Source organism: Phyllobates terribilis, unplaced genomic scaffold (assembly GCF_046119375.1).
Source record: "Phyllobates terribilis strain yellow unplaced genomic scaffold, ASM4611937v1 Scaffold_9__5_contigs__length_417890890, whole genome shotgun sequence".
NCBI classification, from domain to species: Eukaryota; Metazoa; Chordata; class Amphibia; order Anura; family Dendrobatidae; genus Phyllobates; species Phyllobates terribilis.
The window spans coordinates 400332450-400347368 of record NW_027362769.1 but is presented as its reverse complement, the minus strand read 5'-3'; the positions used below and the strand labels follow the sequence as shown (position 1 = coordinate 400347368).

The window sequence follows — 14919 nt, the reverse complement described above, 5'->3', positions numbered from 1 at the left end:
ACCAACCTGCAAGGGATTTCAGGTCCCTTGGCCAAGAAGCCTGGAGGCTCCGCCACACAGAGGGACCGGTACAGCACGGAGAAGCTACAGGTACCTAAGGCCCGAGTCGCAAGCCATACAGGCGTAGTACACGGCAAGCTCAGGGATGTGAGCTATCATACCACTAAAGGGGGAGATAGTCAGCAAGGGCAGAGAGAGAACGGTAGGCCTACCCACTCACCCTGACCAGCGGAGCTCGCCCGAATGCCCTCAGACACCCAGGTCCATTCCTACCCTGTACTCCTGGTGGGTCTGTGATAAGATCTGCAGTAAAAGACCCTGGACTGCATTATTGGACTCTGTGTGGTTACTGCTGCGCCTGCACCATCACCCTCAGCATCCTATTACACTGCCCTGAGGCTACACTCCTCCCGTGGGGAGTTGTACTATTCCCTGCTGCATCCCCAACACCAGCCTCAGCGGTCTGCCTTGCAGCGGCGGTCCTCCCTGACCGCAATTCACGGGTGGCGTAGTCGGACATTACCTAAAACATATAAAAGGCTGCCACTGGTCTGACCACCCTGAGCCACGGGACCGGGTCGCCACTACTACTCCCAGCATTGCCCTGAAGCCCGGTCCCGAGTGCCCCACGGCCCAGGGGGCGAGTCAAAGGGACCCCAGGGGTGTGGACCGGTGAGTCGCCAACGCACGCCCGAATCTACCTGCGTAGGGGGGTCAGGCCAAAGGGGGAGACCGGTCCCCAAAACTAGTGGAGGCGGGGAACTACCCTCAGCTAGAAACCGGAGGCTGTGACATTTTATGTGGCGCAGCCCCTCGCTACACCCGCTAGGAAGGCACCACATAGGGTCAGGGAAATGGCACCAATGTTTACCGGAGAAGTCCCGAGGCAGCCGGACAGAAACGAGGTCACTGGCGGGGTATGACAGGCCAGAGAAAGGACACACAAAGGGGGTCCTGCGAAACGCTCCAAAGTTATCTGGGAGTAGGCCGAGCCCCTTACCTGGTGAGCACAGTATGACGTGGGACGTTATGACCAGCTGGAGTAACGTGGATAAAGAACTGTGAGTAAATACCCTGGACTGCATTATAGGACTCTGTGTCGTTACTGCTGCTCCCGCGCACCATCACCCCCAACATCCGCATTCGCTGCCCTGAAGCTATATTCCTCCCGTGGGGAGTTATACTATCCTCTGCTTCATCCACAACATCAGCCTCAGCGGTCTTCCTGCAGCGGCGGTTCTCAGTGACCGCAATCCACGGGTGGCGTAGTCGGACATTTAATCGTAAAAAATGCATAAATAGACTGCCACTGGTTTGACCGCCCTGAGCCACGGGACCGGGTCACCGCCACGGCGACTGCAAACCCCAGCATCCACAAAAAGGCCCGGGTTCCAGGTTCCCCACGCGGCCCAATGGGCGCGTCAATCTACACAGATCACAAGAACTTGGCCTATCTGAAGTCTGCACCATGCCTAAAACCGCACCAAGTCAGGTGGTCTTTGTTCTTTTACTGCTTTGATTTTGTCCTCCACTTCCGGCCAGCACACAAGAATATCAAAGCGGACGCACTTTCCTGGTCTTTTCTGTCTTCTGATCAGGAAGAGGAGCCTCAGAGCATCATTGAACCCTCTAAGATGCTTACTGTTGCTCCACTGGACTTATCACAGGTCCCACTTGGAAAAACCTTCATCTCTGAACTGGACAGGAAGCTGGTGCTTCACTGGGCTGGTCAAATTGGCTGGTCATGCTGGGCAGAAGAAAACAGCTCTACTCATTTCACGGCACTCTTGGTGGTCATTAGTGATGAGCGAGCGTGCTCGCATCTGTTCGGTACTCACCCGAGCATCTCACTGCTCGAGATGCTCAGCGTTCGGCGAGTACTTCCGGGATGCTCTGGAGGGAGCTCGGATCCCCGCTCCACATGGTGCTAAACATGCGGGGATTACCTGCCACTCATTGTAATGCCCTAGCCAAGTTGGTTGTGGCATTACAGTGATTGGCTGGCCACATAGCGTCATTGGGTCTATGTAAGACCTGGAACCCTATGCTCGTCACAGTGTACCCCGGAAATAGGCTGAGTAGGGAGAGGTGCTGCTGAGTGAAGGAGAGAATTGGCGGTTTATTAGTTAGGTATAGGTATAAAACAGCAAGATCTATATCCATCTGAACTAACAGTCCTTCTAAGGACTAATCCAGCTGCATATATTATATTATATAATTATTATTATATATTATTATAGCATGAGGAGGAGAGCATAGACAGTCGTCTTGTTGGTCAAGACAGGGAAGACTTGGCTGTTGGCAGTCTGGCACACATGGCTAACTTTATGTTCTTCTGCCTTTATCGTGACCCTCGCGTTGTACACATTTTGGGTGCCAATAATTACTGGTTGGTCACAGTTTTAAACCCACGCTACAAGAAGAACTTTCTATCTCTCTTTCCTGTGGCAGAGAGGTCTAATAAAATGTTGCAGTACCAGAAGGCCCTTGTTGTGGAATTATTAAAAAAATTCCCATCTGAAAACGCTGATGGCAGAGGTCATAGTTCCTTGAACAACCAAGGAGTACAGGGGAGGGAGACACAAATACAATGCAGCAAAGGCAGGGGAACACTGTCAAAGGTGTGGGACAGTTTTCTCAGCCCCTCCCAGCGCCCAGGCCCTGATGCGCGGGGTACTCTGACAAGGAGGGAAAAGTTTTGGAAGATGCTGAAGAAGTACCTTTCCGACCGTACAAACATCCTCCGTGATTCCTCTGTGCCTTATAATTATTGGGTATCCAAGCTGGATACGTGGAATGAACTGGCTCTCTATGCCTTGGAGGTCCTGCTCTGCTGCTAGCGTCTTGTCAGAGAGGGTTTTTAGTGCCAACGGGGACATTATAACTTGGCATCCACCTGTCAACTAAAAAAACACCAAACTGGTAAGAGCAGTGGATCTGTGGAGTCGATTCCTCAGGAATATAATCCTTATTGGATTGTGGATTTAGTTTGTTCATCACTTGGGATTTTAGGGCAGATTTTTCAATGCCTCGTGGGTTTTTTGCCTGACCATTTATATGGGTGGCACAGTCACCCTGTTCTCTTGGTTGGTGAGGCAGTGCGATCATAGACCTATAGTAAAATCCTCTTTAGGGTTCAAGATTAACCAATAGGAGCAAAAAAAAAGCAAAATGGTCCACCAACAAGAGATTCAACATTGCAGCTCTCACCTACCATGGTCTGGCCCGACACACAAACTGCAAACTGATAGATCTGATGAATAAACTATGGATTTGGAAAACTATCTCTGATGAATATTCCTCCTACGTTGTAAGTTTGCTGAGAGAAGGGGGTTAACGTTATGGAAAATAGGGGATAATTGATGGTTGACACTTTTTATTGACAAGTTTCTAAAATATATGGAAAAAAATAAATTTTATAGTTATCAAAATTGGCCGTATTTACAGACATGGGACAACTTCTTACACAACCTCCAAAATTCTGATCAACACAAAGACCCCGAACAAAAGACTCATTGGCATTTGGAGCTTCTTTCCAGTTGCGAGGGTGCCTCGATTGGTCACTTTAGATGAGGAAACAGTCTGAGGGTCTACTTTTGTCTTCTCTGTGATAAGGGTGGACAGGTGGACAGTTTGAGGGTCTACTTTTGTCTTCTCTGTGATAAGGGTGGACAGGTGGACAGTTTGAGGGTCTACTTTTGTCTTCTCTGTGATAAGGGTGGACGGGTGGACAGTTTCAGGGTCTACTTCTGTCTTCTCTGTGACGATGGTGGACAATTGTTTAGTCATTGCATCCTTGCTCACTGCTGAAACTGAAATCATGCCAGATTCATTTTGTATCCAGGAGGAAAAGTTGCTGACTTTCGTGTAGACTCCCGGATTGCCTGGCCGGGCACAGCCAATGCCCCAACTCACAATTCCAACCAGTATCCAGGATTCCCCATTTTTGCAGACTAAGGGTCCTCCAGAATCCCCCTGCAGAATGCAAAATTATAAAGTTATATTGGGTAAGTCACACAGAAGGCGATCTACCTGTGTAAATGAAGTGCGCTCACCTGGCAGCCATCTTTCTTTCCTTCGGGATAGCCGGCACAGATCATGTCTTTTTTTACAAAATTAAAAGGAAAATCTGTGTTGAAAGCCTTTTGGAACATTTTATTACAGTCCATATAATTGATAAGAGGGAGGTCGACCTCCTGTAACGTCTGTGGAGCCGCCAGTTTAGCTGAAACCAAACAAAGGACGTATTAATACCATGCGCCATGCGATGTACGGAGCACGTCCTGAGGCTATCCTATATACAGCATGGAGATGGGACCGGTGATGACAACTATCCCTAAAGCCTTGGACAGTCCATAAAAGAGGGGATTTGTTAAAAAAAAATCACGTTGGTGATTATGGAAGTGACCTGGGTTTGATTCCTTTCCTAACCAGACACATTTTCGGGTTTCATCCTACATGTGCTTTAACGGGTATAATTTTTTTTTCTTTTTCTTTTGATATATGGGGCTTAGTTATTATGTCATTTTTGTGTTCAGATATTGGGTCAAATGTAAAGAAAAATCTCAAAAAGTGTCTATTTTTCACATTTTTTATTTTTTATTTCAAACCCCAAAGGACTGTTAAAAACATTTCTTTCCCGTAGAAATTATTTTTATATATTGAACAATTTTTATAGTGATTTAGACTGGCAGGGTCTCATTTTTTTAAATTGTGCTTTTCTCTATTTTATTGTTGCTATTTTAATTTTTGTTTTCATTTATTTTATACTTTCTGCCTCCCATAAGATGATAAAAGACCTTTATTTTTTTTTGCAAGGGAGGGGGCTTTTTACATATCAATAATTCCTTTTCTTTGCTGATTTCCCCTGTAACTAGGGCTGGTATATTATCCCCAGTTACAGGGGAATTTCAGTCTTCTAGCTACATAACAGCTAGGTTTCAGCAGCTCCTTATCCCTCGCTACATCCAGTAAAGGTTGGAGAAAGCAGGGTAACCTGCAATCAAGCCTCATTCAGATCACATTGAATACATTGAATTTCATCGCCAAGTTTGAATATTTGGCTCATTTGCTCTTGTGTCAATTAACTGTATCTAAAAGCTAAATTCAGTAGATGGGAGTCTGACCTCTCGAACCTTCACCGATCCTGAGAGCAGGACTCTCCTTTTCCTTATGGAGAGAAGGAAGTATCTGGTGAAACGTTAATGAACAATGGCTGACACCAGAATGCGGACATCTCTACGAGACAAATGTCCTTTCACTCAGCATCGCATTGGAAGAATCAGAAGAAAATTTAAAATAGTCAAATAAGTTTTGGCTGTTTTTTTGGGTTCTGTTCCTTTAGAGCACTGGAGACCACAAACCAACCAAGGTCGACTTCTCCATGGAGCTTTCGGATTCTTCTCAAGTTCACTTTGAATTTATCCAATTAAAAGGAATCTGTCATCACATTTTTGCTATGTAATCTGACAACATAATGATGTAGAGACAGAAACCCTGATTCCAGGGATGTATCACTTGGTCTACTGGGTGGAGAAGTTGTAACAGAATAGCAGTATTATCTGCTGCAGATCTAGCAGAGCTTGAAATGCTGAGCTGTGTATAACCCCGCCCGCAACACTGATTGACAAAAAGCTGCCAATCAGTGATGGGGGGGCTTGGTTGGACTAGGAGGCACAATGCACCTAGTCCTGTAGTGATAATATCAGTGTTTAATCAGCAGGAGATCATTACAGGACTAGGTGCCTGGTGCCTCCTAGTCCAACCACACTCCCCACTACTGATTGGTAGCTTTTTGTCAAACCAGAAGGCTTACAATCAGTGGTGTGGGTGGGGTTATAGAGAGCTCAGTATTCCAAGCTCTGCAACATCTACAGCAGAGAAAACGGTCACTGACTAGGCTGTGTGATACATCCCCGGAATCAGGCTTTCTGCCCTTACATCATGGTAGTTTTTTTTTCCTCTTTCCAGAATAATCAAATGACAAAATAAAAATAACAGAAACTGATACAAAAGATTTTAGATTTTTTTGCTTCCCCACCTTTTTCCCCAGTCTGTCCCCAGCCGGTCAGCCAGCAGACCTTTCCATCTGGAAACTCCTGGTCTTGGTATGGAAGAGTAACAGGCTGTATATAACTATTATATGTGACGGGGGAGGAAAGTTGTAGTAGCGCCATGTCTCCACTGGTTCCATCGCCTTCGAATATGGGATGTATGATTATTTGTTTTACTGCCACTAAAACTTTGGTGGGACTCGCTCCAGTGAGGTTCAGCACCCCCAATATAACTGTGAATTCGCTGACATTTCTGTAACTGAGATAAAAATAACAAAGAGCAACGTCAATATACACGATAAAAAAGTCATTGTGATGATCATCATTGGTGATTGTACTTGTTGGTTAAACCAAAACAATCAGAATATTCTGAAAAATATACTGCAGTTACCTTACTACCACAAGGTGGCGCTTTAGAGAGTTGTACAACATGAGCCCCAATGGCAACACTTTGTACACCATATGGATCAGAAAGTTGATTCTTCCTAACAGCACACCAGGTGGCCAGGAGTGGTATTACATGTCAATATGATAGGAGCCAATCAGATGAAGTCTTATTGCTTAAAGAGTAACTAAACTATTTTCTTAATTATTATTTTATTTATTTTACTATCTTATATAAATATTTATTTACTCATGGATCAACTTTTGCAAAGTTAGAATCTTTGTACTAAACTCAATTACCAATTTTGCTTTACACTCTTTTAAACTTCTTGCTGAAAGCACTGTTTTAACCGCCTAGTTCATGCTCTTTTACAAGCGGCTTTGAACTGCTGCTCTAGCAAAAACTGTAATCAAACACTATGCAGAAACACTTCACTGTTTGGGCCTGTCTGCTCTCCTCCGCCCATGCTCAGGCAATTAAAGTGTTTGTGAATAGTGTTTGAGTACTGATTCTTGGTAGAGCAGCAGTTCAAAGCAGCTTCTAAAAGAGTATGAACGAGGCTGCTAACACTACACTTATTAAGATATAATGATAAATGTAGGTAAATATAATAATAAAATAAGGTAATGGAGTATGATACAAAGATTCAGAACTTTGCAAAAACAGATGAATAATTAAATATAAAACAAGTATAGCTCCTCTTTTTAAAATGTTTTTCTAATGCAAAACATAGCAAAAACTGCAAAATATCAACCTGGTACAAAAAATGAGAGGCAAAAGGACTCTTTCCAGAAAATACTACTAGCGTCTGACTGGAAGGATTTGGCCTCACCATAGAAAAATTATTCAAAACTTCATGTCTAATTGAAAGGGAATCTGTCACCCGTGTTTGCTCCTCATCTGAGAGCTGCATGATGAAAGGGCAGAGATGTTGATTCCAGTGATGTGTCATTTACTGGGCTGCTTGCTGATATTTTAATAAAATCTCTGTTATCTCTGCTGCACATCTACCAGATCTCTGAATGCTGATCTCCGTATAACCCCGTCCCCACGTAAGAGTGTAAGAGTGTGCTGATCTCCGTATAACCCCGTCCCCATGTCAGAGTGTAAGAGTGTGCTGATCTCCGTATAACCCCGTCCCCATGTCAGAGTGTGTCCAGAACAAACATACTCTTCCTCCTTCACTACTAAAACGAGGGTGCACTTTTGTGTATTTCGAGTGCATAAAGCATCACAAGCACTCATGTGTGCGGTTTATGTGATATAGGGTGAATGGCATAGTATGTACAATTTCATAGGCATTTAATATGTGAATGACTCAAATGTATTCTGATAATGATGTAATGTGTGATTGTATAGAGTATAAGGAGAGTACAGGGACAGTATAGGTATAGGAATAGGATATAGTGTTAGACATAGATAGGAGTGGGGAAGTGCAGTGGAGGGCACACTAAAACTAGGAAATACAGTAGATAAGTATAGCATAGGAACAATTCAAGTATTCAGGAACAACACCAGTATGGGAGAGGCGGGGGGCAGTTAAAAGAGTATTGAATTCCTGGTTGTAGTCAGTTAGAGATATGATGAGAGATTAGATGAAGAAGTGATTAGGTCAGTGGGCTGAGAAGCATGGAAAAAGTACGATCCTTTGGGGGGCAGCATGCGGATGGCCACAGTTAACTTCAGCAGTTCTTCCTGGGACATCTGGGACCTACGGCCTGAATTAGGTACAGAGGAGCGTGTCTTATTCACCTTCCTGAAGGGGAAGCCAGACGGGAAACCGTGTCAAAATAGTGGGTTGTAAACCATGGGAGCTGCAGAGCCAGATAGAGTATTCCAGGGCCCAAGGGTGCCATTAAGAGAAGGGATAGATCATGCTGAAATGGAAACGGCTGTAACATCGTACTGTGCTGTGAATAAGATGAAGTTTGGACTGTTCTGTAAAGTTAATTTGTTGAAAAAGAAACAAGTGTGTCCTGTGCAATGTGTGGCTGATTCTGGACCAGGAATGGAGGAGTCAGAGAAGGCTACCAGCCGAACCGCGAGTGTTATCTCGTACACACACACCTCCAGGGACATTATCTACTTTTGGGTGCCAGGGTGTGGGAACACAGCAGCCCCTCACCCATGACTACCGCCCTGCTCACCTTACAACCCCACCTCTAATTGTCAGCCTTCTGTGAGAACTGCAAAGGCAGAAAGCTGCCAATCAGTGGTCGGGGGGTGTTACACAGAGCTTATGAATATGGAAGATTTCCTGACAGCAGGTTTACTAGTCCTCTAGTGATAATCTCCTGCTGATAAAAGCCCATAAAGCGACCCATCACTGGAATCAGGATCTCTGTCTCTACATCATGCTACTCTCAGATTAGGTGGCAAAAACCTGGTGACAAATTTCCTTTGATTGCTCCCACATGGACACATCATCCTTCCACAGGTCAGATCATTACATTTTCTTCTACTGGACCATATGCCCAATAGTTTTACGTACATAAATCCCTGACAGAGGATCCTTGCGTGGACCATCCCTGGCAGAGGATCCTTGTGTGGACCATCCCTGGCAGAGGATCCTTGTGTGGACCATCCCTGGCAGAGGATCCTTGCGTGGACCATCCCTGGCAGAGGATCCTTGCGTGGACCATCCCTGGCAGAGGATTCTTGCGTGGACCATCCCTGGCAGAGGATCCTTGCGTGGACCATCCCTGGCAGAGGATCCTTGCGTGGACCATCCCTGGCAGAGGATCCATGCGTGGACCATCCCTGGCAGAGGATCCTTGCGTGGACCATCCCTGGCAGAGGATCCTTGCGTGGACCATCCCTGGCAGAGGATCCTTGCGTGGACCATCCCTGGCAGAGGATCCTTGCGTGGACCATCCCTGGCAGAGGATCCTTGCGTGGACCATCCCTGGCAGAGGATCCTTGCGTGGACCATCCCTGGCAGAGGATCCTTGCGTGGACCACCCCTGGCAGAGGATCCTTGGGTGGACCATCCCTGGCAGAGGATCCTTGGGTGGACCATCCCTGGCAGAGGATCCTTGGGTGGACCATTCCAGCCCTAAAAACTTCTCCTACAAGTAGATTGGAGCAGAGAAGAGGTAGAAAGCGTGTAAGAAAGAAAGGAACTTACTCTACACAGTGCGCTGCACTCACCACCCAGGTGGGGGAGATAAGAGCCCCTCCGCACACAATGGATGCTGCATACTTGAGGCTGACCTGCCAGGGCCATTCCCCGGGGTCCGCATTCTGCCCACCCACAACACGGGACATCATCTGATGACCGTCCACTGCAAGAAAGAAAATCATAATGAATCTCATCTCTAATCACATTTATAAAAAACAATCAAAATATTAATGGGATAGATAGCTGGATAATCCATAGATAGATAATAGATAGATAATAGATTATAGATAGATGATAGATAATAGATAGATAGATAGATAGATAATAGATTATAGATAGATAGATAATAGATAAAAGATAGATATAGATAGATAATAGATAGATATAGATAGATAATAGATAGATAGATGATAGATAGTTAATAGATGATAGATAATAGATAGATAATAGATAGATAGCTATAGATAGATAATAGATAGATAGATTGATAGATAATAGATAGATAGATATAGATAATAGATAGATAGATAATAGATAGATAGATGATAGATAGATAGATAGATAGATGATAGATAGATAGATAATAGATAGATAGATGATAGATAGATAGATAGATGATTGATAGATAGATAGATAATAGATAGATAGATGATAGATAGATAGATAGATAGATGATAGATAGATAGATAGATAGATATATAGATAGATAGATAGATAGATGATAGATACCTGAAGCTGTTGTGATCACAATACCTGGAGGATGAGAACAATGAGCCGTTAGTTGTTGAGCAGATATATAAGATACTGATAATACAATGAAAACAAATAACTATAAGTTTTTCCTGTTCCCCTGAATCATCACAGAATGTAGAATTCAGAATGAAGAAATATTGTGTAAATGTAATGTATGAGAAGAGAGATGGAGAAGAAGGTCCCCAATACTGTCCTGGGAGGTAACCTCTACCATCCTGAGGTCACATACTGTCCTGGGAGGTAACCTCTACCATCCTGAGGTCACATACTGTCCTGGGAGATAACCTCTACCATCCTGAGGTCACATACTGTCCTGGGAGGTAACCTCTACCATCCTGAGGTCACATACTGTCCTGGTAGATAAAATCTACCATCCTGAGTTCACATACTGTCCTGGGAGATAACCTCTACCATCCTGAGGTCACATACTGTCCTGGGAGGTAACTCTACCATTCTGAGGTCACATACTGTCCTGGGAGGTAACCTCTACCATCCTGAGGTCACATACTGTCCTGGGAGGTAACCTCTATCATCCTGAGGTCACATACTGTCCTGGGAGGTAACCTCTACCATCCTAAGGTCACATATTGTCTTGGGAGGTAACCTCTACCATCCTGAGGTCACATACTGTCCAGGGAGGTAACCTCTACCATCCTGAGGTCACATACTGTCCTGGGAGATAACCTCTACCATCCTGAGGTCACATACTGTCCTGGGAGATAACCTCTATCATCCTGAGGTCACCTACTGTCCTGGGAGATAACCTCTACCATCCTGAGGTCACATACTGTCCTGGGAGGTAACCTCTACCATCCTGAGGTCACAGACTGTCCTGGGAGATAACCTCTACCATCCTGAGGTCACATACTGTCCTGGGAGATAACCTCTACCATCCTGAGGTCACATACTGTCCTGGGAGATAACCTCTACCATCCTGAGGTCACATACTGTCCTGGGAGATAACCTCTACCATCCTGAGGTCACATACTGTCCTGGGAGATAACCTCTACCATCCTGAGGTCACATTCTGTCCTGGGAGATAACCTCTACCATCCTGAGGTCACATACTGTCCTGGGAGATAACCTCTACCATCCTGAGGTCACATACTGTCCTGGGAGATAACCTCTACCATCCTGAGGTCACATACTGTCCTGGGAGATAACCTCTACCATCCTGAGGTCACATACTGTCCTAGGATTTAACTCTACCATCCTGAGGTCACATACTGTCCTGGGAGGTAACCTCTACCATCCTGAGGTCACATACTGTCCTGGGAGGTAACCTCTATCATCCTGAGGTCACATACTGTCCTGGGAGGTAACCTCTACCATCCTGAGGTCACATACTGTCCTGGGAGGTAACCTCTACCATCCTGAGGTCACATACTGTCCTGGGAGGTAACCTCTACCATCCTGAGGTCACATACTGTCCTGGGAGATAACCTCTACCATCCTGAGGTCACATACTGTCCTGGGAGATAACCTCTACCATCCTGAGGTCACATACTGTCCTGGGAGGTAACCGCTACCATCCTGAGGTCATATACTGTCCTGGGAGATAACCTCTACCATCCTGAGGTCACATACTGTCCTGGGAGATAACCTCTACCATCCTGAGGTCACATACTGTCCTGGGAGGTAACCTCTACCATCTTGAGGTCACATACTGTCCTGGGAGGTAACCTCTACCATCCTGAGGTCACATACTGTCCTGGGAGGTAACCTCTACCATCCTGAGGTCACATACTGTCCTGGGAGATAACCTCTGCCATCCTGAAGTCACATACTGTCCTGAGAGGTCTCCTATTTATGTAGCATAGCGCCATTAATTCCACAGCTTTACAGACATCATCACTGCCCCCATCGGGGCTCACAATGTTATCTCAATAGGAGGACCAGACTCTCACAATCTTTGGGTCTCCTCTAGGAAATAGGGCACCTCGGCGAATGCCTCTAAGCAGCCTTGTCTTACATGTAGGAAGCTTTGTAACCATAGAATATGACATTAGCCATCATGTGTGACCACTCACCTAGAGCTAGAAGTAAAATGGCAGAGGTGGTCCTCCAGGTCACTGGTTGTCCTTGTCCATGGAGACATCGGACACCATTTCTCAGCCAATGGGTCTCTATCATCAGTGCAGATGTGTTCTCGATAACTGGAATATGCCGAGCTCGGAAGACCCTCACTGGATATATTTCACACCGGTGACTCACTGAGAGCTGCTGACTATGGGCATCACCCGCCTCGCCCCAATATAGTCTTCTCCCTCTATATCTTTGTAAGGACCTCTTCTAGCCCTCCAGTCTTTGTGGTCGCTCCTCGTAGACTCCAACAGTGTCCTATCCTCCTCCAGCAGGTGAATGACTGGCTGCACCGTCTCCACCTGCATTTTGTAGCCTCCTGGCTCCCTGAGGCGGTGTCAGTCCAGGGAACGTTCCGTGTCCTCACTTGGGGACTGAGCCTCCATTGTCTCCCAGCAGAACTGCTCCAACTTTCCTACATAATAGCAATAATTCATAAATGACAGTGCCCAGAGATTATCACATCAACAATTAGAAAAACAAACATAGAAATAATTTGGCTGATCTCTGCCGTGCATGACTACAATAAAGCCAGAAGCTCCATCATCACTGGCTTTACAAGGAACTACTTGACGCCAGAGGACTTTTCCACTCCAAAGTAATTGCAAAACATGAGGACATATGTGACAGAGCAGTGATTGAGTTGTTGCAAAAAAAAACACTAAATAGTGTCACCGCGGTACCCTCCACATAAATGGTGCCCTTCTGTACCTGACCACTGGCATTGAGGTGCTCCTGGGGGCACAATGTTCCACATCTGGGGGAGCGGCCTCAGTTTACGGGTATTTTGGACATCACTCCCCTAAATGATCTGCAAACTAACAGGAGTCTCTGTATCGAATCCTCCTGAGATGTCCTACCCTGCGGTAGATAGACCATTGTTGCAGCCTGGACAGCCGAACAGGGGCTCAAGAGGTAAGGGGACCACAACCACCTCCAAAGCAGGTGGAATTGTGCATTATGAGGACTGCAAAGGGCCCATGTACTGTTCTTGCACAGGGGCTTCTCCTGTCTGTGTCCGACCCTTCACATTTTACTCTCCCATTACCTCACCCAAGTGTTCCCTGGTTCGCCATCTTCTACAAGCTGCAAAGTCAGTTATTCCACCAAAATGAAAGTCCTCTTGAATTTGGAAAACAAAACAAAAATAATGTCAGAACATTCTCCGTAATGTTCCGTAAAACGGCAGCTCAGCGGTGACCGGACGTCGGCGGCATGTGGAGCCAAACACTCTCCTCTGGGGTCCATTACTTGGGGGCAATGATCTCTTAATAAGACATTATGAGACAAAAGTAGAGGCGCTCCATAGTGTAAAACAAAAATGTGGTGATCTCAATCAATTTTGCACTCACCTAAATAAGTTGCTGTCAAAGATCATCGGCTTGGAGGTCACACAGATCCACCCGCTGTTATCTTTTTGTCACAGTTCTGTACTGCCCCTTATCATCCGGACAATTACACAATAGACTAATGATTAACGGAGGAAGCCGCATGCTGTTTCCACTAATAGGCCAGTTCTTTTGAAACTAACAGTGAACGTATGGTATATAAACCTCTGATTCCAACGCATGGAATATTTATATACCCCGCTATGGTCACTGCTAACTCCACGATAACCCAAGAAAGATTATTAGCTTCCACCACCAGTCATTTTTATACAGGCTGACTGGACACCTGATTTCTGATAGTGTATGGCTCCAGGATGCAGAAGGAACACAACTATTACATTTAATATTTAATCCAGAACAATAGGCAGTGTTTATAAAAAAAATATACAAAAGATTTTACAAAGGGGACAAAATAATACAACAAATAGTCAATTACATAAAATAAAACAGGATTAACAAAAGAACTTACTGCGCCGGTCACAGAGATGATCCAGCTTAGCGAAAGAGAGCACTTCGATTGGAGATGTTCAGTGAACAGGATTCAGGCATACATCGACATGTATCTCTCTGCAGGAACGCAGATCATAATTCGGCTTGACCTTTCATCAGCATCTAAGTTACACCCACATTCCTCCTGTTGATGACTCATAGATAGGCTGGTCAGAAAATGTGGCTTCAGTGTCAGAAAATTATGATATTGCCAACATTAACAATATCTTCACTCCTGACACTCACAGATACTTGATATCGCCATCATATTTTTTATTGGGATTTTACTGTTACCCAGAGACCAAACATGACATGGCTGTTGTCAGCGATCTGGACACTATTGATTTTGGGGTTTATAGGCAGGTCTTACAGTTATGTGAAAATATGCATGTTCTTCCCTGATTAGCCCTGAAGCTGAAAATGTATGTCCCATATAAATCATACAAACCCAACTTCTCTATCTAGACCTCGGAGACGGGCTGGCTATCAAAGATGTTTTGATGAAATGAAGCTCATCCTGGTGGAACAATAGCTATCTCAAAGGGTGTTAAGACATTAGCTTCCCTTCCTTTCAAAAGTTAAGAGGTCTTTCCTGCCTAATTACCTGTCCAATCTATAAATCTCAGTCTTTCACAATAGACATCCTCT

At 45.1% G+C, this 14919-nt stretch overlaps 1 protein-coding gene across 1 annotated transcript in view; it reads right to left on the bottom strand.

Moving 5' to 3' along the window:
- Positions 1–3359: 3359 nt before the first annotated feature.
- The window catches only part of LOC141161433 (transmembrane protease serine 9-like), a 43319-nt gene continuing 31759 nt past the window's right edge, over positions 3360–14919 (bottom strand). Inside the window, exons 9-14 of the mRNA XM_073646241.1 lie at positions 12343–12604; positions 10289–10312; positions 9566–9722; positions 6041–6312; positions 4056–4225; positions 3360–3975 (exon numbers count right to left, since the gene is read on the bottom strand). Of these exons, the coding sequence (XP_073502342.1) occupies positions 3463–3975; positions 4056–4225; positions 6041–6312; positions 9566–9722; positions 10289–10312; positions 12343–12604 (1398 nt within the window). The 3' untranslated portion in view covers positions 3360–3462. The remainder of the gene's footprint in view (positions 3976–4055; positions 4226–6040; positions 6313–9565; positions 9723–10288; positions 10313–12342; positions 12605–14919) is intronic.